The sequence below is a fragment of the Lissotriton vulgaris genome, unplaced genomic scaffold (assembly GCF_964263255.1).
Source record: "Lissotriton vulgaris unplaced genomic scaffold, aLisVul1.2 SCAFFOLD_5188, whole genome shotgun sequence".
Lineage (NCBI taxonomy): Eukaryota > Metazoa > Chordata > Amphibia > Caudata > Salamandridae > Lissotriton > Lissotriton vulgaris.
In genome coordinates this window covers 100,558-127,514 of record NW_028243987.1, presented here as the reverse complement: position 1 = coordinate 127,514, position 26,957 = coordinate 100,558, and the positions used below count along the sequence as shown (strand labels likewise).

Genomic DNA, 26,957 nt, shown 5'->3' with positions numbered 1-26,957 from the left:
ACAACTTTCACTCTTCCCTTCCTCACTGAGAGCACTTGAAATGTAATGATTTCACAATTACATAATGTTGTTGAAAATATATGACTCAATATATTGAAAAAATACGCAAGCAAATTATTGCATAAATAAATGCAAAGTTGGAATTTCTAAACTGCATATTTCCCCTTTTTTAGAATCATTCATTGGAATAATTAATTTGTGGTGTCTGTCTGTATGGTGCAATACAGAACTTACTTTATGAACTAATTGACCTGTAACTCGGACCACTTTTTCTATATACTGTGTCAACCTCACCAAAGCAGAATTTCTGCTCATGGCACCCAACTGCAACATACCAGTCCTAAACGGACTCTGGGAGAGGCCAGTTCTTGACACCAATCAAAACAATGTAGATTCTGTGAAATCCCTAGGACTCATACTAGACCAGAACCTCGATCTAGATCACTGCATGAAAAATACATCAGTGGAGCATAATTTCAGCTAATATTGCTATGAGGGATGAAACAACTCCTTCCATCCCTTAACACCATACAAGTCATCAAGGTCCTTGTTTCTGCAAGATCAGATTTTGCAACACTCTCCAAGTAGGAATTCCCAAAATACATTTGGCTTCCCTCAAAGCAGCTTGCATGCCTGCGCTAGACTAGTCATTGGCTCCAGACATTGGAACCTATTTCAACCATTCTTGGGTGCCTGAATTGGTACCTTATAGAACAAGCATTTGCAATGCAATGGTCTCGGCATCATTAATGGTAGAGCTATTGGCATTGCTCATGACATTTTTTTTTCTTTAAATCACAAATAAATGGCATTGTCATTAACATTGCCAATACACAGCACCCTTTCTCACTGCTCCATCAGGATTCAAGCAAGCCAGGCCGAAGACGGCTGAAATGCCAGAAACCGGTCCCCGGTAGCTTGTCTCCTTTCTGGTGAAGAATTGGCTTGGTAGTTTAGTCTGCCCTGTTCCCATGATGCACTGGGCCAGGGACAGACTGATTTGCATATAGCCAGGTTCTGATCTGGGATGGGGCAGTGAGATAAATAACGGTGATGGATCAAGCCCTGATCTTTGGACTGGGTAAGAGTGGTCTGCTTAATTCAGACACTCTGTTCATCACCACCCCCTTTTCTAAAAAGACCTAAAACCAAGCAGCAAGTTGCGTCCCGGATTCCAGTGTAGGCCAAAAGAAATAGCCCAAATGAGATGTGACACAGTGCCTCATCAAAGACTCGGCAAATGCTTTAAGAAAAATGACACTAGATCCCAGATTCGGTCAGAACAGTTAACACTCGAGGAAGGAAAAAAAGTATTTTAAAACAAGAAACACCACCGAGGGGGGTTATGGCTTGGCGCCGATGAAGATGGCGCCTTAAGACAGGAGCTCCACCAGAGTCGCGACAAAAGCCCCTAAATATCTGCATGTTTTCTGTTGCAGACGAGGCTACCATCATTGCAGTACCTGCGGAGCGCATGCCGCACTGAATGATATGCAGATTGTATGCTTTTGCCCTCGCCTCCTCTCCTAATCACGGCGCTCTCCGAGGTAAGGCCAAAGCGAGACACGGTGGAAGTAGGCGCACTAGAATACACACCTCGCCCAAGTGTAGATCCACGGGAGGAAATAGGACAAGCTGCTCGCAGGAGTGACTCCAATTGATACCGCCGCTCCCTATATACCTTACCCGGAGGCCACTGATCTGAGGTGGTCCACAAACAAAGCCGGCGGCTCCAGGAGGGACGAAGACCTGCCTGGCTCCCGTCATCGGGTGCCCCCTCTCCTTCCCACCTGACTTCGGAGCGGCGTGGCGAACACTGCACCACCAAGACAAAGCAGCCACCGTAATAGGGGTAAGGAATCGCATTCACCCCTCCCCGATCAACCCACCCTTTACCCTGGGCAGCAGTGCGACCCGGCTGCCGCCCACTGAACTGGAGGCCCACACGGGTTCAGGGACCGGGCAGACCTCTTGCAAGGCGCTTTCCAGGCGAGATAAAACCAAGGCGGACACAGGCAGTATTAGACAAAGTGCTCCACATTAACAAGCACAGCCAACTGGGGACCGGTGGCTTTGGTGTCCCACCCCACTTATTACAAAAAACCTCGGGACTGAGCCAACATTGTGAGAGTTGGGAATCAGTGCTACACTGGGGCTGGAGCCTCGACGATCTCGCAGCCTTGAGACTTGGAACTAGTGATCACCGCCCCTATGCCGGGGGCAAGCTCCGGACCAGTAAAGTACCCAATGCCCAACTACTGCCAAGGCCAAACCATTGTGAATCACAGTCATTTACAAAACAGAGGGTGGTTCCGCCGGATGCTGGGCACCTGCTACATTATCGGCTCCTAGCATGGGGATAACTTCTGGGACTGCCTGATTCTGCTGGAACAGCCCAACCAAGGGGACCATACCTCAGATAATAAATACGCCACAGTGGCTGCTATAAACACTCCTAACCACCGGCATCTTCTGTGGGGCGGCGGCTGGTCCATCCTGCTAGATAGGTGTACGTTGTGCACTTACACGGTCTGCCAGTCATCACGCGAACGATCTGCTCCTGATACGCAGTTACTTAACCTTTCCCCATGATGAAACCCAAGTGAGGTCCCCCGGTACAGACTAACAAGCTGGACGAGTCCTGAATAAGATACTTGTACCATTAAATGACGAGACGATGAGCCCGCCCCCCCAGCTACGCGGCTGGCCCCGTGTTTATTTCCTCTGCGTGGCTGTGGAGGAAGCACAAAGCACGCCCCCTTCTGCGTGACCCTCCTATGATGGGCTGGCTGAGAATGAAAGTCTTACCATTGTTGCTACGGCACGCGCACTCCTGAAAACGAAAGCTATGGTGGGGGCGGGACTTCCGCCTTGTGCGCGAAGCCCGCACCCACGAGTGTCTGGCCGGAGAAGCAGTGGTTGAGGCTGCAGATCTCCGGAGTGGCGGTAAGTGCCCTTACTTGGGGGGGGGGCGCTTGTGTGTGTATATGTATGTGTGCGATGGGGGGCCTTGGTGCACGTGTGTGTGTGCTTGTGCGCGCGTGTATGTGTGTGTGTCCGGGGGTGTGTGTCTATGTGCGTGCGTGGGCGCTGGGGGAATTGTCAGAAGAGGTGCGGCGTAGAGTGTGAGGCGAGGTGGGGGAGGGGTGGGTGCAGTATCGTGGGCAAAGGAGAGAGCGGACGAGGCACTGGGAGGCATGCGAAGGGGGGGCGAGAGTGCCGGGATAGTGGGCAATTGAAAGCGCTGAAAAATGGTTGATCACCGGAGTAGTAGATCTTATGTCAGCGAGTAGCAGTCCCAGGAGACAGTCCAGGTCGCGCGCATTTCCTGTTGAGGCGATTGCCGCGGGCCGCGCGCTCAGCCACTGTCTCCTGAGAAGCTTCAAACACGCCTGCGCATACACGCATGCACACAGACATCCCTACTCCCCGCTCGCCCCCCCCCCCCCCCCCCCCCGCCGACAGATGCGCACCTTTTAAAAACTCGCCAGCAAGGGGCCCCTTATGCCGTTACTACTCCGGTGATCAACCATTTTTCAGCGCTTTCAATTGCCCACTACGCGCGTCTTTTAGCCGAGACCTAAAAAGGAAATGCAATCCTATTTGGTTGCATAACCCATAATGGTGATCCACAAGGGCTAGTTATCTCATTCAGAAAATTCAGTTATCCGAGGGACAAACTACCCGAGAAGCTTGGACACTGTCCTTGAAAGACCAATCATGCAAAAATCGAAAACACTTAGTCCTGCTCCAGAAGTGTGGCAAGAGTGTGAATGCCATTTCCTGGACATCAGAACAATAACATTCTAAGCATCCTACAAAAGAGAACTGAAAATGTTAATTCTCGAGTGCCATGAACTAATGTAGAGACTAAAGTTACCCATCATACATATGCAAATGCCACGTATTGTGATCCCATCTTTGCACCACTGACCTCTTTCCAGCAAAGTTATAATATGAAAAGATGACACTGAACTTTTAAACTCTGTCAATAGGTAGTAACTGCTGGGGACTGTAGTAACCAAGCTCAACTATTATATATTCACTATTTTTTGTGAGGTGCTCTCTCACCTAAGGGCCTATTCTGCGCTATAGAAAATCATCCAAATAAGCTATATTTTGCGATCTGTCGGTTAATTACACTTAAAATTGCCTAATTGTCAGTAAAGAGTTTTATATTTCTGTTTGTCCCACAGGGACACTGCTGGTGCAACAGGTAATAAGTCAAGTAAATCTATGCTGGGATTTGGTTTTATGCAACACAACTGGTCACCACTTACCTTCTAAAAACAGCCCAAGCCCACCTGCCTCCGCTTCTTTAGAGAAGATTTTCACTCCCATTTGAAGTGTTCCTGGATCATTCACAGGAACACACCATTGTACACAACCACCAATGTAAGCCATGTGGTTAGATCTGATCAGTATGGAGTATGACCCTGTAAGCATACAGGAGAGGAGCTAACATACTATAAGACATGGTTAGGTCATACTGGATCCTTGGCCACTCTTTTCCTGCGAAAGGTTTGAGCACACCTCGATTTGCCATTGCCACGTACCTGCAAAACACTTTGTATAGCCCTAAATTGCATGCAAAGTTAAGATGTCATACCAATGTTTCGACTTTTCTCAAGCCTTCTCTAACATGGTCTTTCACGTTAAGCACTAGTCTGCTCAGCTTTACTAGCAGTAGGGATTCCATTGCCACAGAACCTAATTTAAGACCTGGAAACGCCAGCATTGTTGTTGCTGGCTCTTCAGCCTTCACTTGTGCCAAAAGGCACCTCAATATCTCTCACATCTTTTTCAAACCCCTTCAGACCCATATTCTCTCAAGCTCTTGTGGCACCAACCAGGGACAGAAAGGCATCGGACCCCAACTTTGAGTTCACCAACCATTCCAGAAATGTGTTCAAGATTTCTAATGTGGTGGATGTCACAGAGAAAGCCCCTGTGCATCGCTGTGCCAAGAACAGTGCTATCCCTGACCTGTATTCCTACCACCAATTGACTTCAGAATTTACTGGCAGCAATGTTGCCATTCTTGCCCCTGTTCCAATTCTTCGATCATCTCAAATGCCTTGCCCATATTAGAGTATGCCACTAAGCATTTGGTCTGCCGTATAAAGTTGATTCGAGATCATCTTTCTAGCGAGGAAAGGTGGGGAGACCACTCCAAATCGTTTGCCTTTCTCAGTGCTGTATCTGGCCCCTCCACAATCAGATCTGCAACGGGCCACTCTTGTTTCTTTAAAGGTGCATGCCATTCTATCCTCTGGCTTTCTTTTCCGTAGCTAATCTATATTTTTCTTCTTTCCCCTCTACAAATTTCAGCCTTTCTGCAGTTGTATATTATCTCTATTCACTTTAACCTATCTAAACATATGTTAAATCCTTCCTCAATCTTCCTTGTAACCCTCCTGTATGCTAGAATCTCCCACATTGGTTCTTACCTAATAAGTGTACGGCAATTTCTCTCCATCCCTCTGCACAATATAATATGCAAGGGGGTGATTAACACAGTCCTTGGTGCTCCCCTCTCCCATCTTTACCTGGGCCAGGCAGTCCATTTTTCCTCAAATTTTCTCAGAGCACACATGAAAGCTTATGTGCCCATTTAGTCATATGCATAAGGAAGTGATGACATGAGGAACGGTCTGGTGCATGGCTCCCATCATGGGAGGGCTTGGGGTTAACCACAATGAAAAACTATATCCAGTAAAAAGATAGTTTCCTAAAGAATTTTTCCCATATTCCGCTGAGCTCTGCACAGCTGAGATCCTTTCCCATCTCCCAATTCTATGACATGACTGACATGCCAAGTTCTTTAAGTGGACCGAAATAGGCAAGGGACTTTAACGTGAACGTGGCTCACAAGGCATAAGTAGGAGATTACTCCTACTTATGTACGAGAGTTAAGTCTATAGCCAAGGGCAGGATCTAAGCAGTGGTGTAACGAAACCTGTGGAGCCCCCCGCTCCCGACCCAGTCAGAAGCGCTCAGGCCTGCCTGTGCACAGTGCCCCCTCTGGAGCTCACCCCCGCACCGCGGGGGCTATTGTTACACCACTGGATCTAAGAAAGTGGTCTACAATCACACTTGCTTCCTCCTAGTCATCCTTCTCCTATTCCACATCTTTCTACGGCTCCTCTTGTTCCTGCTCTCCCTCCTCCTGTTCATTCTCTTCCTGCTTCTCCTCATAATGTTGCTCCTCCTCAGCGTTCGTCCTGTTTTTGATCCTCTCCCTGTTTTTCTTGTGTTCCTCTTCCTATTTTCTACTACTTCTCTGCAAGAAATGAACAAGCGATACCTTTGCATTAAATTATGCAAAATAGGAAAATCGGGAGGAAAGGTTCAAGGAGGGATTTAAAAAAAAGTAACTTTGCTTATTGTGTTGCTAGTCTACAATTGCAGAGAAAGCCTCAGTAACAAATCCAACCCAAGAGTTAGGAAGTGGGCAGAGCAAGGAGTGGTTAGCTTTTTAAGTCTGTGAACGTTCCCAAACGTGCCTAGATCTGTGCCTGCAAGACAGAGGATTTTGTGGCCCTAGGAAGGCGATTTTACTATTCAAACTCCATCTCTAGTATAGCCATGAAGTGCAACTTAGTCCAAAATACTCCGGTCCTGGAATATGTTGGGGAAAGTTAAAAATCCCTCTAATATATATTGCTATTAAGTTTAAAAGTGCTACTATCAACTATCAAATATCAACTTTGCCAATATCTGCTAATGGGATATTACCCCGGATAGCCGTGGCTGCTTCTTTCTTATGTGTATATTTTGCTCTACGAGGTATGGGGAGTACAAGTGTGGCCTTTGCTTAGCAAGTTTAGATGCATTTACCAATACAGTTTGCATTACCTGCTTTAGAAACAGACTGAACATTGTAAGTTTTTGCAAAGGCTACATAAGGTAGATTGGTCTTTAGAAAAGTTTTTAATTTAGTCCTCTCAATAGAATACATTGGAGCTAATTTTACATCTAAGGTGAGTAATATTCTTTCTGTAACGAATCAGGCTGTGGAAAGGACACAGACAGCTAAATTGCTTTGAAACAGTGACATGAAACTGTGATACCATCCTAGGTAAGAACGTAGGGCTTGTTCTGAGGACCATTCTATCTACAGCCGTTAAGTGAAGTCCAGGAGATGTGAATGCCAGCCCTGCCTTGTGAATGTCGGGCATGATTTGATACAGGCTTCATTTTAACAAGTAAAAATATACATTTATCATTTTAAATTTATGTACACAAAATACAACCAGAGAGCAAAAAAAATAGTTACCTCAGAAATATGTGCTTGATCATCTCCAAAATGTCACCAAATTGAACAAGACAGAAAATATATATATATATAAAAGCAACAAAAAGTGCAGGATACACAAGAAAGAGCTATAAAAGATTATAATTATTTTATTGAAGTTAGGCAGGTTTCATTAACTTGATTCAAGTGGAAGGAAGGTAAAATTGCCCCGTAGTGCATGGGTAAGCAGGCTGTAATGGCTGACCCGGCGATATTTCACATGACAGTAACAGATCAGTATAAAGTGAACACTGTATTTTCGGTTTAAGGGTTTGTATTTTATTCTTCTGCTGTGTCCTTTTTGCTAGTTTCCTGTCCCTCAAACACTGGATACTTTGTTTCCACATCTGCCCACGTAAGGCAACCATTTGCAAGATCCCGAATAATCACTGGAAGCTCAGAGATCTAAACAATATAAGAGAAAATGTTTTATGTTAACAGACAACTAATGAGGAACTTCAATAGGACCACAAACATTGGGTACTCGGAAATATAAAACAATCTTTACAGTGACAGTTTCACATACACAAGTCTAGTGTTGCGTTATGCTTTTCTTATTCGGTCTGTGGGGCAAAGAAGATATGTACAGTTCCTTGCATAGTTGGGCTGCTGGGCAATAGTTAACTTCGAGAATTACTAGTCCAAGGAACCAACATATCCACTGCTTGAAAATGGCTCGCATATACTTCCAACAACTAACGCTAAACCTAGATTCTCTAGGGCAGCACTGTAAAAAAAAAAAAACTTCCCCACATGTGGATTAAATGTCTAGAGCAATGGTTTTTCAACCTTTTAGCTTCTGTGGACCCCCACTTCATCACTACTGAAAGCCAGGGAGTCTGGCCTAATCAATTTCTAAGATTTGAACAAAGAAAATACACCTCTACAGAAATGCACACATCATACAAATATGCATAATATTAACCATCTTATTAAATGCACAAAAGATGTACAAAGATCTAAATATTAATTTTAATGTGAAGGTTTGAGCTTTTCAAAATGTGGTCTTATTTCTAAAAGACAGGGCGATAAGGGCGCTAACATAGAACTGTCGTTTTTGCTCCTAATGCATGGTCTCTTTGTCAGAGGTTCAATTGAGACTATTAGTCATTCATGCTGCGGGTTGCTGTACTTGTGCAGCTCCTATGAATCAAGCTAATCAAACCAATTTAATTTTTAGCCTTCAATATCAAATTCCATGACATTTACAGTTAATTTTAATTTTACATTTTGCTTTTGTATGTATATAGTTTATATATCTACTAATATTAATTTTCTAAACACTAAACAGTTACCGAATGGCTCCCTCAAAGTAGAAGTAGCACCCCTGCCCCTCAGCATCTGCTAACTACAAGCTTAGAACTGTGGGTCTAATGCACTTAAAAAAGGTTTAATATTCTAACATACCTAAACATGAACTCGGTGTAGGTTCTATGCTAAAATACAATGGTTAATGTATGCCCATAGCCTGATAGTTCACACAGTTTTTAGTTCACAAGTGCCTAATGTGTTCCAACTTGGTGTTGGGTTAAAATGCAGCACCATATATAAGCACCATCCCTGCATGCGGACTTCAGTTTCTTGCTTGACCTTTCCACAACACCCTCGGAAGCAGAGCACAAAGCATTTGTCAGTATCAGAGTACAAATATATCATTTGGGATGTTATTAAATGGTAACAAGTGACCACTCCACAGAAATGGGAGTTCAGTAAGGAATCTGTGATTTGATACAATATCCAGCAGAAAGATTATTATTGAAGGTTAGCAACTTTCTCGTCTGATGTATGCTCCCACCCGCAGATTCCTCGCCTTTAGAATAAATACCAAAGCACTAACACCCAATGGTGATGGGTCTATGGGTTGGGCTCAGACCAAAACTACCTGTAGGAATAAATAGACATAATACCCATACTTTCTGATCTGGAGGTCAAGGCAATAGTGCTTTGTGAACATATGCACACATGCCCATGATAGAGGCTTAGAGATGCCAAGGACAAGCACTTTGTATGCCAATTCAGTGGAAGCAGCCTTAACCCTGTTAGAATGGGCTCTCAGACCTTTCAGATGCTTGCTTCTAGCTACCTAGAAGGAGTCATTTTCTGCAAGGACTTTCCTTTGTTTGCCACAGGGAACCCCACATAAAGAGGATTCTGCACCCATTGTCCTTGGTACAATTCATGTAAAAACTTAAGTTCCTTTGCGGTTCAAATCAAAGAGCCTCACACTCCTTTAATGAGGAGAGGTGGAGAAAAGAACACTGGGAGAGTGATCCATTGCTCAACAGAGAGGGGTGAGGACTTTCAGAAAGAAGGCAGCCAGAGTCGTCAGCAGCAGTCAGAGCATCAATACTAAGTTGAGGTCCCACAATGGTATCACAAACGGTTTGGGAGGAAACACATCTTTAATAAACTGCATTGCATCAAGTAATTTAAACTCGAAAAGTTGAAACCCAAACACAAAAAAAGGCTGTAAGAGCTGAAAAATAACCTTCGTTAGTGCCCATTGCAAAACCTTGCTAACAAACAATAAAACACCCAACAGTTTGGCTTCTAAGGGGTCTGTATAGTGGACTCCCCGACAGGAATTACATTAGTCGAGCACCCTGCATAGATGGACTTTGTAGATGGATGCCTGGCAGGAAGGATGCAACCACAACCTCAGGTGGTAGATCGAACACAGCCAACTGACACCACTCAATCTCCATGCATGCAGCTCTAGATTGTGCAGGTTTATGTGCAGAACCGTGCCTTGCTGCTGTGACCAAAGATCCTCCTGAAGGGTAGTCTGATCAGGAAATAGCTGCTCATTCACTTAAGTTCTGGGTGCACACTTTCTTGGCACAATCCAGAACCACTATGATTTGGGCCCGGTCATTCCTCACCTTTTTCAGAACTCCGGAGAGGCAGAAGCAGAAATGCGTACAAGAGTCCAGTTTCCCACACTAGCCAGGACTAACCCCCTAGTGAGAGGATTGGTGGGCACTCCAAAGTACAAAGTTTTGATACTGCATGTTTGACAGTGGTAAAAAGATCTAGCCACAGTTCCCTTCACTATTGGAAGATGCCCTGTGCACCCTAGGGATACAGATGCCATTTGTTATCCGTCAGGCACTGCCGGCGAGCTTGTCTGCCTTGGTGTTCAAAGATCATGCAAGGTGGTGGACGATCAGCAAGATGCAGGGAGGCTCCAGCCAACAGCAGAGATGGATAGCCTCTTGTCACAGGACCCAGTATCCCACTCTGCCCTGCTTGCTGAAGTACCACATGACAGTGGTAGTCCCTGTGACAACCTAAACTGGTCTCACTTTGAGGGATGGTAGCAAGGCCTTCAGCATCAGACAAATGGCCTGCAAATCCCACAGACTGATCATGAGCCAGGACTTTGCAAGAGACCATAGTCCTCTGATTTCCACCTCATCCAGAGGACCTCCCCAACCCAGCAGTGACGAATCAATCACCACTGTCCGCTCTGGGTGGGGAAGGGAGAGGGCGCGGCCAGTGGCTGGTCCAAATGCAATTGAGCAGCCATTACAGATTTGTTAAGTCTTCTCTAAAACCTGGAGTGAGACAGGTTTCCTTGGTGCTGAGCAATTCAGGTTTCCTTGGTGCTGGGCAATTGAGGCTTCAGATTCCAATGCAGAGGCAACATATATCACTTGGTGCAGTCAACAAGACGGATGAAGGAGGCTAACAGGTCAATAAGCCTCAGAACTGCTCTCACTGAAATCTAGGGCCAAGGTTGAGACATCCATATCATTGTCAATGTCCTAGACTCACTGAGATGGAAAGAAGGCGCTCAACTGCTCAGTAATTAAGATGGTTTGATAAAAGGTATCATCTGCAAAGGAGTCAACTGTGGCATTGGCTTGCTGAACAAGAACGCCAAGGATGTTCGGTTTGCCGTAGCCTGCAGATGGGCCCTGGCTGGCTGTGTCAAGCCCAACTTCAACAGACAGCCATTAAAGTAGAGGAAAACACTTTTCCGGAACCTCTGCGGATGGAAGGCAACCACATGGAGTACAAAAGGGAGCACAGTAAACTGAAAATGCTCTTGGTCACCTTGAACTACAGGTAATGTCTGAGAGACTGCAGGACAGATTATAGATCCTGCAGGTCTCAGGCCCATCCAGTCACTGTGATCCAGGGCAGACAGAACTTTGGAGCATTATGAACCTGTCTCTCTGCAGGAAGGCACTGATAGGGTAAAGGTCTAAGATGGGCTGAAGGCCTCAATTATTCTTCAGCTTATGGAAATAGCAAGAATAAAAGTCTGTTCCTACTTCAAAGTATGGAACCCCCTCAATGGCAACTTTGGAGAGTAAAGTTTGCACCTCTTGCTTGAGAATGGACAGGTCCTGCTCTGATGTGGGTGGATGGTGCAGTGGGGCAGAAATAACTGGTAAAGCATAACCATGCTGAATCATTTGGAGGAAACGCCTGTCAGATGTGATAGATCGCGACCCTTGGAGAAAGTGCAGGAACCAGTTTCCCCAAGGTGGTTGTGTGCGGCTAAGTGCAAACAGATTCGAAGCTGTTGCCACAGGGGAGGGGGGACTGGGAGGATCACTGCCTGTGTGGAATCTGCATGATTCCGGCTAGAAACCGGTCCGAAGCCTTGAAATTGTGACAGCAGTGGGGGCTAGGGAGATTGGCAGTGCCTATATGCCAGCTCCCTGGATTGACATCGGAAGCACTTAAGCTGCTGAGGAAACTGTTTGGCAGGGGGCGGAAGGCCCAGGGAGTGTGCAGTGGCCAGACTCTCCTGAAAGCATTCCAAGACAGAATCACCTTTGTCCTCCAATAGGCTTGAGCCATTGAAAGGCATATCTATAAGGGATACCTACATATCACCCAAAAAACTGTATATCTTATCCATGCATGACGGCGGAGCACCACAATAGTGCCAGTGGCTTGTCACAGACAATCAATAGTATCCAGTGTGGCACAAACCACGTATTTGTTCACATCCTGTCCATCATGAATAGATTGAGCCAAAGAGGCCCTAAATTCTTCTGGGACATTCAGCAAGCAGCATTTACAGACTTCAAGGCTAGGCTAGCAGAAGAGAACATTTGTTTTTTGAATGCTTCAATCCTCGGACTGTCTGCCGGGAGTGGTCATAGGAAATGCATTGAGGGCTCATCTTGCTATTGGAAGCCTGGCCCACTAGGATCTCTGGAATAGGAAGCTGCGTAAAAGAAGTCAAGGTTTCCAGGTTCAGGACTGTGCAGTCTGGCTGTCTATTCATAAATCGGTAAGAACAAGACATTGACAAGGTGGCCATCAAGGCATCAGTGAGGGCTTCACTGAGTGGCAGCAAAGCCTCAGATGAAGCAGGCCGAGGTTGCAAACCTTAGGTAAGGACATTTATCTTTACTTCAACAGAAGGCAGCTGTAGCTCCAGGAGCTCAGCAGCCACGTCTAATAATCACAACAAAGGGAGCACACTTGAGATGGTGGCTCAATATTTGAAATCAAACCAGTATCGACTAAAGTATTAAGCCCTCGGGCCTCCGGTATACTCATGTCGAAACTGTTATTATAGTGAGGAGGTAAATCCCATCTTCCCCATAGTCATCTCCAGATGGCTGCAAGGTTTTGGCAGAATGGAAAATAAATAGACAATTGAGCCTCGGACTATGCCTCTGTGATAACGGAGGCAGACGATCAGATCCAAGCAGTTTGGAGATGCATTGTGTCTCAGCGGGTTGTGAGCATGACCTCGGTCGGGGTTGAGAGGAAGTTGGCTGAGGGTCAGACAACGGACCTGGCACAGATTCACCTCCGGCAAATTCAGTACTGGCATCAATAGGCAAGTGATCCACCCAGGTCTTGGAAAAGGAATGGAAGTCTGCACTGGAATTAGTGCAGAACCACAAGTGGGTTCCAGGGGCTCACTCATCACCAATGATGGATCTGCTGGCAATAACACGACTGCAGGCTCCTGCGGATCACTGGGGCCCAATGGCCCACCGTGGGGAGACAAAAGAGTGCACAATATACACAGCATAGATTCCTTAAAGGCCTCAACATGCTATAGTCTTGCTAATGGCCTGATGAACTCTGAGCACATCAGGACCAACAGCAGAACCTTCTTCTCAATATCAGATTGGAAGCAAGAGAAGTGGAACTTTGACACCCTTGCTACTTCTTATTAGGTGGAAACTGGCAGAATGAGGTTAAGTTCAGGCCTTGACAAATCATAAAATGGTTACCAGACCTGCAGGTCTAGTGACTTAAATAATCTACTCAACCTAATTGGAATTCTCTTGACCCATAAACTGTTTCAAATGATGAGATTGTGGGCAAATATTTTAATTCACTGATAAGCCATTTTCTTTATTGTCACATATGAGAGCGCCTTCAAATATGCAACTTCAGCATGCCTGCAGTACAAAAAAAACACTTGTTTGATTCAATGGACTAAACGTTTGTTCCAATTTTAAATACAAATATAGCCACATATAGGACACAAACGACCCCTGACTTGCCTCTTTTTCTTTAACCCTATTGTCATCAGGGCGGGGCAGGAATTTTACTTAAATCCCGTTTAAAAACTATAATTTTTAATAAATACTTAACTAAAGCATGAAATGTTAGCACACTGTCATTTGCAATCAACAGATTTTACATTGAAGTGGCCACACAATTACCTACTCATATGCGGTTTTACGGATTAAATTATGCAGTGTACAAACAATGTTTGGAAATCAAATTTCTGCAAATGTGTGTCATTTGCACCTCACCAAGTAAAGTGTTCTGAATTGTTTTAAACCGGTTTAAATCTTAATGTGCATTACCCTAACAAATTACCAAAAAAATATGATTTCTGATATATTCTGAAATATTCACTTACAGGCTATTTAAATGTTATGTGTTAGAAAACAAACTGACATCTTCAGGCAGCTCACTTGACAAAAACCTACAACTGTAGTAAGAAAATGAAAAATATACCCCATTTTCCAAGCAGCAATAAGTAAGACGACAAACTGACGTGACCTCTTTCCTTGAGCAGACAGCAAATGTGTCGAGATAAATACAATAATAAATGAAATCTTTATTGCTCATTCGCTTTCTGAATGAACAGAACACCTGTTCCTTTCTAGCTTAGGTTCACTACCCAGAGTGGAGTAGTAGGTTCTAAAATAAACTCAATCTGATCAAATCTGGCTCGCCATTTCGGGTGGGCATGTAGATTTTTTGAGGCCTGGGTTAAATATCACTTTCCTTTAAGTTGCTTCTTAGACTTGGATTACAATTTACTGAATGACTTCTATCACGGTGAGAACCTCTCACGAGAGGAGTCTTGGGGGCAGGAGTGGATCCGCACCCTCGACCCGTATTGTGAGCAGGCCTTACACAACGCACTCATCAGATGATTTAGAGCCGTGCCCTGAGCTCAAACACCAAAACCACACCTTGTACAGTTCCATGCAGACATCTGCTTTCTGTACTCACGGCATGGTTTTAAATGGTCATTTTTGGCAGGGACATTTCTCTAGCACAGTGGAATCAGTATTTGAGAGGCACCCAAAAAAATTACAAAACTGGGAGCGCATCTCTGGATACCCATTGAAGGACACTGAAATATATGAAGAGGCGTTGGCGCACGAGTGACGCTTATTTGAACATCCGCTCCGTCACTTACAGTACGGAACGAAATCAACACAGGAGCTGCACAGCACCACCTAGTAGCGCAAGGGAGCACTGCAAGGAAAAGTTTCCAGATCCAGTCTCGCACCTGGAGAATATCCTAAAGATGAGAAATCTGCAGTTATAATTATCCAGCAGAAAAAAGCGCCTTTAATCACCTTTATAGTTTTCAGAGAACCGTTTGTATTCTAATCAATTATTTTTCTGTATGAAACTATTATCTCTCTATTTTGGTCCAGAAGTAGACTACTGAAGTGGCAAAACTGAACAAGTTTAAAAGCTCCTCACTGCTTGACAAACTCTCGACCCAGAATCCAAGTTTAAGCTCCAAATCTATACTGGAAATGTAGAATTCATGATTCTCTCACACGGAAGGGCCGATTGCAATGCCATAGTAAATGGTTCCTACGGCATTGTGATCAGCTAATAGGATTCATTTCATGGTTCTACTGTATTTCAAAGTTGCTAAATGTCAGGGGTCCTGGTAAAAGTCCTAATACATTTTACTAGGACAGTCAGTTGTCTTCTAGACCATTCATCCATCCATCCAGTTCGACTAGCCACCTAGGTACATTAGATTTAGTGCTACAATACTTTACATTAACTTAGTCCACGAATTGTAGGACAAAGGAAACTTTCAATTCTTAAAATAGCACTTCTTCACAGGTTGGCTGGTAGCTCATTGCTTTTCACCCAGTTAATTAATTAATACAATGTCTATTTGAAGATACTGGCTTCAATACTAACGTGGCACTGATTGAACAACTATTTGTCTGCCGGAAAAGGAATTGTAGATATTACTCACCCTCCATGAAGAAATTCATACCAGCCTCAGCACTATTTAGACCCATTTGATTCACCATTTTCTAGTATTCAAAAAGTCAAAGACAAAGATTGGCAGTGCCCGATTTGTGATGACTCCCCCAACTAGCACAGGATCACCAGATCAATGCAGTAACTTCAACATGCTTCTTTACATGTTTCTTGGAACTTGTGTTTCAGCCAACTTCATCTGTTAATGTTTTAAAGACTGGGCTGCTACAACCTGCTATGTCTACATTTGCCTGAGAATATATTAATTGCCTGCAGCAAAGGTAAAATACAAATGCTAAGACAATATGTAAATTCAAACCAATGGTTCATGCAGTACTGCTCTAAAACATGATTTTCACTTAGAATCAGGAAGGTAAACAACAAATAAGACCATGCAGGTTTCTGCTTTTCAAAGTTATTCTTCAAAAGTTCCTAATTTGTGCAATGCACAGGATTACACTGTTGAACTGTGGCAAACCATATTTATATGAGGAAGGTGTCAAAATACAACGTGTTCAGGAAAGGTGGCCATCAACAAATCCTAAGGCGGCTTTCCTCCTATCTAATTTCGCTATCGAATATGAGCCGTAAAGTTGCCATATATGGTGGTACCAACCAGAACGCCCAATGAGAGAGAGATGGTTCCTTGCTATGTTTTTCATTTAACCAAATAATACATTTATACAAAATTAAACCAATGTAATTTAAGGCATCAAATCAGACAAGTAAAACAAAATACACAGCCGAAGATCTGTACAGGATTTAAAGAGCAAAGTCAAACAATACCTCAGCTCGGATTTGTCGCATCGAGTCACGGTCCCGCAGAGTAGCAGTGTGAGGTGTCTTGTTAACTGTGTCAAAGTCAATAGTGATTCCAAATGCAACGCCAATCTCATCAGTTCTAGCATAGCGTCTGCCAATGGACCCAGAGGAATCATCAACTTTGTGGGAGACTCCATGCTTGGTTAAAGCTTCAGCTGTCAAATAAAAAATACCAAAATGAGCCTTAAGCAACAGAAGGCTAGTCTAAAAGCAGAGTGATGGAACACTGCACATACACAGAAAAGGATACGCTTGTTTAAGGAACAATAGACGCACACTAGCACACACTAGATATAATACTCTACTCTGTACAGGTTGTGGGCAAGAGGTCTAGAAAACAACTATAATCAGGCTACATAATGTTAATGATCCCTATATAGTGCCAACACAATTACTATAGAGTCTTCATGCAGTGGGCTAAAACATGGTGCTTACATTTGGTTCAATATGCTGTTTTTTAGGAATCCAAAATATATCTAAGACTAAATATTTCACCTTCCATTTGGTCCTGTGTAATATGAGCAATGGCAACAGCATCGGGGCTTTGGCCAATGTCCTATGAACAAAACATATTTTTGCATTGGACTGCTCCGTCTCCTTCGAGCCATGGCAGCAGTGCTGTGTGATTTTTGCTGGTGGATTTTTATCTGGCAGCCCCTAGTACAATTTTAGTTACCCCATATCATACCTCTAAATTTGTATCTTGGGAAACACTGGAAGAAGTAACTTAAATGCTGTGATATCGATCTCCTTTCACAGCACCCAAAAAAAGATGCCCTCCAAAACACTGTTGACATTCACATGCCCTTTTCATACGATACATCTTGCATCCATCAATATTCCCACAGAAAATATGCAGAAGCGATTCAAAGGTTCAAAACAGAGGGCACAGTTTATAAGAACAGAAGCCTAAAAAAAGTGAGCCCGAGCTGTAGTGCACCAGAACGTACCCGTTAAGTTCTGTGGGGCCGAGCACTATGCGAGGCGCTTTGTTTAATTTACTCAATAATTAGCACTAACTGTTGGGTACATGCAAAGTAGATGTGTACAAAAAAGTTGTTCTCATTTAAATACAAAAGAGCCTTCACTACAGTAGCTACCCTAGATTCACAGAGCACGCACAGACTAATGACCGATTCATGCTCATGTAAAGACAGATCAGATATTTCAGAACTCTCACCACAAAATTAATCATAATTTCTTTTTTTTTGGATAAATAAAAAGAAAGCTATGAAAATCGGAATATCATAGCAAGATGCATTTATTACTTTTTCTTTCAAAGTAAACCTGCAAGTATCACCAACAGGCTTCAAAACGTGTTGCTTTTACCACAGTTCTTTTGGGTAAATGAATATACTTTTTTTAACCAGTAGTTTCAAACCCAAAAGCGGGTGCTGCTGTGTGATTTCTGGAAAAGGAGAAGGAAAGTGCAAGCTAAGATAGAACAGATCAAAACAATGCATTTTAAAAGAAAAACTGGACAGAAGAGTTATCACAGTCAACAGAAAATAGCACACATAACAGAAAGCATAAAAACGAAATATTCAGCTTTGCATATATGTACTAAAAAACTTAGGGGTTAAGGAGAACCACAACATCTCTGAAAATATTTCCTTTTTTAAAACAAATTCTTACATGCCGCTAAGCTTCTCTATTTCACCTTATAATGATCCAAATTGCGCTTAGGAGAGGGAAAATAGCTGGGCTGGCAAAGCACCACCAGGTCCACTTCCAAGGGTCCAGGACTTTGATGGCACCACTTGGGGGACAAGAATCACAGCAGAATGAGTCCAGTTGCTGGGTTCAAGATGGTTGGAGCCTGTTTTGTCCCAGGGGCTTCTGATCAGGAGGCCAGCCAGCTGGCAATTCGATTCACTCTTGTCGTCTTGGGTTCAAGATGCAGGTCCAGTCCTTCTCACTTAAGCAGCAGGCCAATAGGATAGCAAATATTAAACTAAAAAAGTACCGATGTTCAGTCTATGAACGGACCTCTTGTATACACCCCTCGTAACTCAAGGAACCAAAATCGGTAACAACCACATTATCAAGAGAATATATCATTTTAAACATAGAATAAAAACAATAAATTCAAGAAAACTATTAAAAAATTGAACAACTTATCACATATAATATAATTAAATGTTTGATAACAGCAATGCAGTGCCATAAATTAAAAAAATAAATTAAAAAGTGGCAATACACATGAAGAACATTTAAGATTACAAATTTCAAAGTTATCAACTTTGAAATAAATTGTTCAATTTTTTAAAACGGTTTTCTTGAATTTATTGTTTTTATTCTATGTTTAAAATTATATATTCTCTTGATAATGTGGTTGTTATCGATTTTGGTTTCTTGAGTTACGAGGGGTGTATCAGACTGAACATCGGGACTTTTTTAGTTGTTTAATGTTAATCCTCCTTGTCCCTAATTGGACTGCCAAGGAGACCTCCCTTCTTTTGATATTTGCAACAGGATAGCAAAGTCACAGTCATCCTTTCAGAGAAGCAAGCAGTCAAATGGAGGTCCAGATGTGCACTTAAGAATCGGGTTGGGGGTCCAATATTTATACCTGGAGCCCACTTTGAAGTAGGAGAAGTTTCTAGAGAATTCCCTTTTAAGTTTCCTGCCTTCCCTGCCCTGTTTACAAACAAAACAATACAGTGTGAAAAGTCCTTTGTGTGAAGGCAGCTGCAAGTGGGGCTGTGTCTAAGCTCCGTCCCACTATCCTGCCAGTTGATGGCCCATACAGGAACACCTAAACCCTCTATTGTGTGGCGAACATTCTACCTGTTCCAAAACAAACATCAGCAATTAATAAATGTAATAAAGCAACCCAATGTTATCCTACTGGAGCGGTAGGCCTCACAGTAATGGAAAACGAAGTTAGGAGTTTTTCACTACCAGGGCATATAAAACTTGAAAGTAAATGTCCAACCTTTTAATTACAAGGGGAGGGTCTCCCCTATGGACTTTCGAGGGTCTACGTTAGGGGTGACATATGCAATAAAAAGGGAGTTTAGGGCTTGGCAAGGGGGTTATATTGCCAAGTCAAATTGGTAGTTTAAAACTGCACCCAGGCTGCAATAGCAAGCCTAGGACATGTTTAAAGGGGCTACTAAAGCTGGTGGCACAATAAGTGATGCAAGCCTACAAATGGCATTTAATTTAAAGGACCTGGATATATGGTCTACCACTCTACAAGAGACTTAAATGTAAACAAAATATGCCAATTAGGTGTTTAGGGGAGAGAGCACAAGCACTTCAGCACTGGCAAAGTGAGAAGAGTCTTAAAAGTCAACAACTGGTCCAGAAAACAGGAGGGTGAAGCAAAACTTTTGGGGTTGATCCTGCAGAAAGGGCCAAGTCCAACAACCTCCATATACCCTACTTCGGCCCTCCCACCTCCATAGGAAAGTGCATACGTGCCAACCCCACTGATCTTCAACCTTCCTGCATTCTTGCTGGTCTGTCCTCTGTATTATCCCAGACACCTTACCCAGCATCTGCCTGTCATCATGGGAATAGTCGGGCATCTGCAGTAAAGGGAGGCACAGCACGCATCGGCGGGGAAAATAAGAGTCACTTTAGCTGCCACTTGCAGCCGGTATGTTCAGATTATGGCTAACTGCAAATGCACTATGTATTTTTCACTTGTCCTAGTATTAAACTGAAGTTTGTGAAGATGTACGTTAATAATTATACTAATTGAGGTGTTAGTATTTACGGGTTGTTTAAGACTTGTTTAAGTGTTGATGGTAATAATGATGGAACATCATTTATTTTCTTTTGCATTTCTTTTGAATGTTGAAACTTTTAATACAAAGTTTAATTAGTAAACCACGGAGTTAACTAAAAACAGTAAGTCATTAATAAACAGCAAAAACTCTACTAAGCACGAAGTTGTTTCCCTGGTCTAGGAATTCACAGGCATCAATTAAAGTCACTTCCATTACAGTGTCCTAGCGAAGTGGCTTCAAAGAGAGCATGCTAAATGCAGGCAAGAAGGGTAACTATATCATTCCACAAAATACTTGAACGAGTAGAGACTGCCACCTGGTGGCTGCTCTGAAAAATCACACCACATAATTGTATGCTTGACTAAATAAACTTACAGAGTTCTTTGACAAAAGGCACGAATTCCTGATTCTGGCTTAGAGGTAGGACGGAGCACTTGTACGGAGCCACAATCGCAGGAAAGCTGAAGTACTGGAAAAGAAGAAGAGCATTTGTAAGAGAAGGGAGGGCACGATTTCATTCGCTACCAAGAGTCTTGTTCTACCGTATTGTTAAATAATCGTGTTCAGTTGTTTTTGTTTAAATGGTGATTTGTTGTCGGAGATTGGGACCCGTATAAGAGGTGGCATCCGAAAATACCTATCCACTCCATCCATGAGAGGGCCACTGTCCAACTTCTAATGTATTCTTTACGAGCTCATCAAGCCCATCACAGAGACAATAGAAATATAAACAAAAAACTCATATGCAACACAATGAACTACAAACAACTTCACTATTTCAGGATGAAATCACTTCAACCTCGGTAGGAATTTGTGGTTCGAACCCTTCGCACTGGAAAGCAAGATAAGCTAATAAAAATAATGTAAAACTCTGAAGTCTAGCAATATTTTTTGAAATGCCATGTTCAAAATTAGTAGCTGCTGTGAAGGCATACCTAACTTCAGCAAAGAGGGAAATCCAGGTGACCAATGCCTTAGCAAAAGCACTGCTACATGACCAGGCTATCCCATAATGTGTTTCTATATGCTGCAGCAAATACGTGATATAAAAAGCAACCACATTCCATGGGTTAAAGATGGACGAATAGCCTCAATACTTACCGTCCTCTGCTCATCACCCTCTCGGACATGGAATGTATGCTCAAACACAGTGTACATAATTCTACCGAGACCGAAGGAAGGCTCAATCACATTTGGTACGATTTCTTCAACTAAAATAGAAATAAAAAAATAGTGAAGGACACGTAATTGCAAAATCCATTCTTCTTTTTTAGAGATTAACATAAATGCAAACACATATCAAGTCATAAGGGTGTGCATGCAGGATTTGCAGCAACAAACTGAGGAAAAACACCATAAATCCCAAAGTCCAGAGAACTAAATGTTCATTACGAGACTGTCCTATTTCCAATGGTTATTTTTTGTGGGTTTTAGTAGCGTTTTCCAAACATTTTGTGCTCATCAGTGCTCAGTGTGTATTTAGCAACTAGATGGTTGCCCGATTACATATATATCGAATTTTTTAACAACAGTGCCAACCTTTTCACTAAAAATTCTTTTTGGGTGACACACTGTTTTTATATTTTTCCCTTTCCTATTATTTCTGGACACTTCTACCTGGACCAGAGGTAGCCTCGGGTGAGGCAGGCATACCGCACGTTATTTGACTACCCTATGAATATGCCATGACGCCTGACGGGGCGGATAAAAGATACACTGCATCGACTAAATCAGGCTGTCTATGAGGTTTTTCAAAGACTAACCGACGGTTTAGTAGACACCAGTGTCCATTCCCTTTTGATTAATTCAGTGCTTGTAGGACTCCCGCAAAGACCATTCAGTTATGACCCTCAATTGAGCTGCTCTGTAGTAGCCCTGGAAGTCTGAAAGAGCCAGTCCCCCCCTCATCCCTTGACCTAGTCATCATGCGAATGGAGCGCCGGGCCCGCTGTCCCTGCCAGATGAATTTGATAACCATTGAATTAAGTGAAGAAAAGAGTGTCTTCTCCACCGAGATTGGGAGGCGCTGGAAAAGATAAAGTAGTCACAGCAGGACATTCATTTTAACTGTGTTTATGCACCCTATCCATGAGAGGTAAGCTGCCCTCCATCTGGCAAAGTCGGCCAGAAGTTGATGCAGCAGTGGGGGGAAATTTGCCCTGTAGAGGTGTTCCAATTTCGGAGTGAGCTTTATGCCTAAATAGGTGTTGTCTTTCTGCCCCACCCGATCAAAGGCCTTCTTCGCATCCAGCGTGAGGAGGACCATGGGTATTGCCTTCCGTTGTGCCTTTTCAATCAGGTGGACTATTTGTCTCAAGTTGTCATGGGTTTGCCTCCCTTTGATGAAACCTGCTTGGTCAACTTGTACCAGGAACGGCATAATATGTTCCAGACAGGTGGCCAAAATCTTGGAGTACAGCTAAGCAGACAGCTTGAGAAGAACAGTCGGTCTGTAGCGCATTGTGTGGGATCTTTCCCCGGTTTGGGGAGAATGGCAATCAGGGCATCACCCATTGAGGATGTTACTTGGCGAGTAGAGGGGACATGATAAAAAGAGTGACTAGATGGGGAACGAGGTCCGGAGCGAAGGAGCGTTCAGTCCATCCGGGCCCTGTGCTTTGGAGAGATTAAGCGGGTCAATCGCCTTTTGGATCTCTTCAGCGGATATGGGGTTGTTTAGCGCATTGTTGGTGGAGGCTGGTACTTGCGGAACGGAGAGACCGTCCAGGTATTGGTCCTGTGTTTGCAGATCAGGTTGATCAGCCGTATAGAAGTAGCGTTAGAAGTCTCCAAAGGCTTTCGCCACGTCTGCCTCACTCTGGTGTGGGGATACCCCACCCCCTCCACTCTTTGAATGTAGTTCTTTACTTGCCCGATCTGTAATTGGCGTGCCAGTAAGGCCCCTACCTTGTTTCCACCCTCATAGTTGCGCGCTTGTAGGCGCAAGAGTCTTTTCGACCCCATTTGTGTATATTGCTTGGAGTTTTACCCTCACTTGCTTGACCTTGCTTAGTGTTTGAAGCGAGGGGGAGGTTTTGTGGTCTTCTTCAGTTGAGCAAAGTTTGCTCTCCAGAAGAAGGCGTTCTCCCATGTGTTGCTTTTTGATCGCCGCATCTAGCTCCATGCTCTTCCCCCTGATGACTGCCTTGAAGGCATACCAATTGTTGGCGAGCAAGGTCTGGGTTGGGTCATTGCAGTAAAAAAAGTCTGTGATGGCTTGCCTGAGCTCGTCTCGAAGGAGCCTATCCAGAGTCAGGTAATTAGGGAAATACCATCTAGCGAATTTGGAGCGGGGAGCGGGCCAGTCAAGGGTCAGCTCAAAGGGCGCATGATCTGAGAGGCAAATCGGGTGGAACCGGGTTCCCACCACATTCGGAAGAAGGGACTGGCTCAAGAAGGCATGGTCTATGCGGGAGTACGTCCTGTGTGAGTGGGAAAAAAAAGAGGGGAAAAAAAAAGAATAATCCAGAGTTGTGGGATGTGCAGATCTCCATGCGTCCACTAGTCCCAGGCCCTGTATCATTGCTTGGAGTGGTTGACTGAAGACCCCCCCTGCCGCTCTGTGACTGAGACATGTCCATCGTTGGGTCCCAAATTAAGTTCAAGTCCCCCAGCAGGATGATATCCCCACTGGTAAAGCCTCCCAAGGTGGAGAAAAAGGTATTGAGAAAATCGTGTTGGCCTGTGTTAGGGGCGTAAAGTGTGGCAACGATGTAAGTTCCTCCTCACAGCTCCCCCTTGACCATCATATCTCCCTTCCTTGTCCGTGCGGGTAGCCTGGTGTAGGAATGGGATCGAAGAGTGAAAGAGAAGCGCCACTCATGTGTTTGGTATGTGCCGAGGTACGGTAAATCTGAGGGTATGCCTTATGTTTCAAGCGGTGTTCCTCTTTGCTGGGAAGATATGTCTCTTGGAGGGCAGCGATAGTGATCTGATGATCCCGAAGGAACTTCCAGATCTGTTGCCGCTGGTTAGGTGAATTCAGCCCCTCAACGTTCCATGATAATCAGTTTAACCCTGCCATGGGACATCCTTCCCTGGCTAATTAGGTTAAGCCCCCCCCCCCCCTCCCCCCCCCCCCTCCACCCAGTCATGGAGGTTCCAAAGTTTAGATAGTGGCTGATAAAAACAGGGACCGTGACACCATAAAGCAAAAAAAAAAAAAAAAAAAAAAGACAAGGTCCAATATAAAAATGTAGACCCAGTCCAACTTGGTGCAACATCATGCCCGGTGAGAACCTCAATCACAGAAAATCCCATTACGAGCAAAAAAACTGGGGTGAACCAAAATTCCACCGCTATGGCCTGATGGTTATCTCGTAGATTAAGACATCAGTGGAATTCAGTGGCTTGGCCAGTTATGGCGTTCAATGTTCGGCGGCTGTGTGTGCGCCCGGACGCCGCTGACACAGGGATGACCCAGGAGACCTGTAGAGAAGTCACGCCGATTCAGGGTTGTCAACTTTCCGGGGGTTTACCTGATCTCCTCTGTTGAAGCCAGGGGCCTCCTCCATTCTGCTTGATGCCGTCCGGGAGTTCTTTCTTGAACTCCCTGAGAGTGGCCAGCAGTTCCTCCTTGGAGATCGCCATGGCTCCCTGGGAGACTTTAGGATGGCAACTCGTTGGCCCCTTGAATGCCGGGGAGAAGAAGGTGGAGACTCTAGAAGGCTGTTTATTTTGGGAGGCATAGGGCTCCTCTCGCACTGCTGTCGGGGGGCGTCTTGAACTCGTGGAGACAGTAGGAGGCTCCCCTCCACACCGTACCGCCAGTCGCTCATGGCAGGGGCCTCTCCAGATGGCGTCTGGAAGAACCAGTAAGTCGCGTGGGTCAGACCCGGCAGGAAAGTTCTGGCCCCATGGAATTTGGGGGCATGATCAGTCCTCTTCTGGATGAGAGTGCGGTATGTGGGTAATCATGTGGCCCTGTGTCAAGCACAAAATCCGGCCATGCGACTTTCCTCTTTAGGGACCGCTGCAGGAGTAGCACCACCCCCGTCCCCGCATAGCGCAAGAGGCCGTTGTCCCCGGCGAGCCTACTCTAGGCGCTGGTGGGTTCAATCCCCGTAACGAAGACTCACTGTGGGCTTCTGGGCCCCCACCAGGGTCCCATGCTGTGGAAAGAGTGTCTAAAGTCAGCCCCCATGTATTGCTATGGTGCTACAGACTGGGGGTGAAGGGCGGCCATTTTAGGGTCAGGCATCATAAGGTGCTAGTGCGCTTCAAATCACAGAGAAAGGAGAGACCCACCGCTCCTTACCGGTGGTCCATTGCTGCTATTTCCCCCTGCTGCTCCCCCTCCAGCAACACAGCGGTGGCAGAGGCTCGCAGAGAGTCACCAACCCCCGTTGCTCGCGTCTTCGTTATCCCCCAGTGGCTGCCATTTAGAGTCAGGGGGGGAAGGCGCGCACCGGCAGCCAGGCCCCCCCCCCCCACGTCGAACCTCCGCACTCGAATTCCTCAGCCAGGTCGGGCTCACTTACACTGCAAGTCCTCCGGGCCAGGCTCCATTAATCAGGTGGGTGAGTGGGCGGGCTTGCTCACGCGTCGCAGGTCGTCTGGACGCTGTCTATTCCACTGCACCGTCGATTTTGGGGACAGCTTCTGGCCCTCTGCTCCGCTGGGTCCTCTGTCCTCAGCGGCGCACTGCCCCTCACAGACGGCCAGCTGGATAACTCTGGGTGCTGCGGGTCTCAGTCAAGTATCGGGATAGCGGCCGCCATGTTGCGTCCCCTGGGCCCGGGGGGTTGGGCTTCCGCCGCCGCTGTGAGGCTTCCCGGCAATTTTCACACCGGCTTGAAACCTTCACTCAAGGCACCGGAGCGGCGTGATAGCTCTCCCGGTGCGCACGGGGTAGTGCTCTATTTACCCCTTGAATGCTCATGACGAGCTGAGCTCATCATGAGCCACGGCGCTCCGGTGCTCATGACAAGCTCAGCTCGTCATGAACTGTGGAACGCTCGCATGCGGGGATAATTCCCCTGCTGTGCTGAGCGTTCCACGGGAACGGGTGTGGCCGTGACGAGCTGAGCTCATAATGAGCACAGGAGCGCCGTGCCTCATGACGAGCTCAGCTCGTCATGAGCATGTGAGCGCTGTGCGCGCCCCCCTCCCCCCCAGCACAGCGGGGGAATATCCCCCACAGCGAAGGGGTTAACCAGTGATTTGGACGGGCCTGGTGGGGAACTGTATACCGGTACCAGATGAGCCAAGCCGCAATGTATTTCTATGGGTGAGGCCTGCTCTGCTTTGCTTTCTGCTTCTATAAACAGTTCTTTCAGACCAGATACTGGGTCTCAAACTATAATGCACTTTTTCAATCGGAGACATTCCTTTGCACCCAGACTGGAGAAGTCCCTTGAGACATCGATCTATGGAATTTCTTCACTGTTGTCCAATAGTGAATCCTCTTGCCCATCTCTTCGACACAGGTTGTCATCCTGCCAAAAGTTACTGACCCGCAGCACAGAATGTTTCAGGGGGAAAAAGAGGGCGGGACTAGATTCAACTTGCTCTGTGATAGGGTGAGGTGTACAGGAGCCAGAGCCCCAAAGTCAACTGGAATCCTGGCCATTTTTCCATGCTACAACAGTGGAACAGCTCATGTGCAATACAAGTTGTCAATAAATAAGCTC

The 26,957-nt window shown here is 45.1% G+C and overlaps 1 protein-coding gene across 1 annotated transcript in view; it reads right to left on the bottom strand.

Moving 5' to 3' along the window:
- Positions 1-7,391: 7,391 nt before the first annotated feature.
- GARS1 (glycyl-tRNA synthetase 1) overlaps positions 7,392-26,957 on the bottom strand; it is a gene marked incomplete at its 5' end in the record, with an annotated part of 104,613 nt that continues 85,047 nt past the window's right edge. The window contains 4 exons of the mRNA XM_086948717.1: positions 7,392-7,702; positions 16,550-16,740; positions 20,701-20,794; positions 21,427-21,536. Coding sequence (XP_086804843.1) covers positions 7,577-7,702; positions 16,550-16,740; positions 20,701-20,794; positions 21,427-21,536 — 521 coding nt within the window. The remainder of the gene's footprint in view (positions 7,703-16,549; positions 16,741-20,700; positions 20,795-21,426; positions 21,537-26,957) is intronic.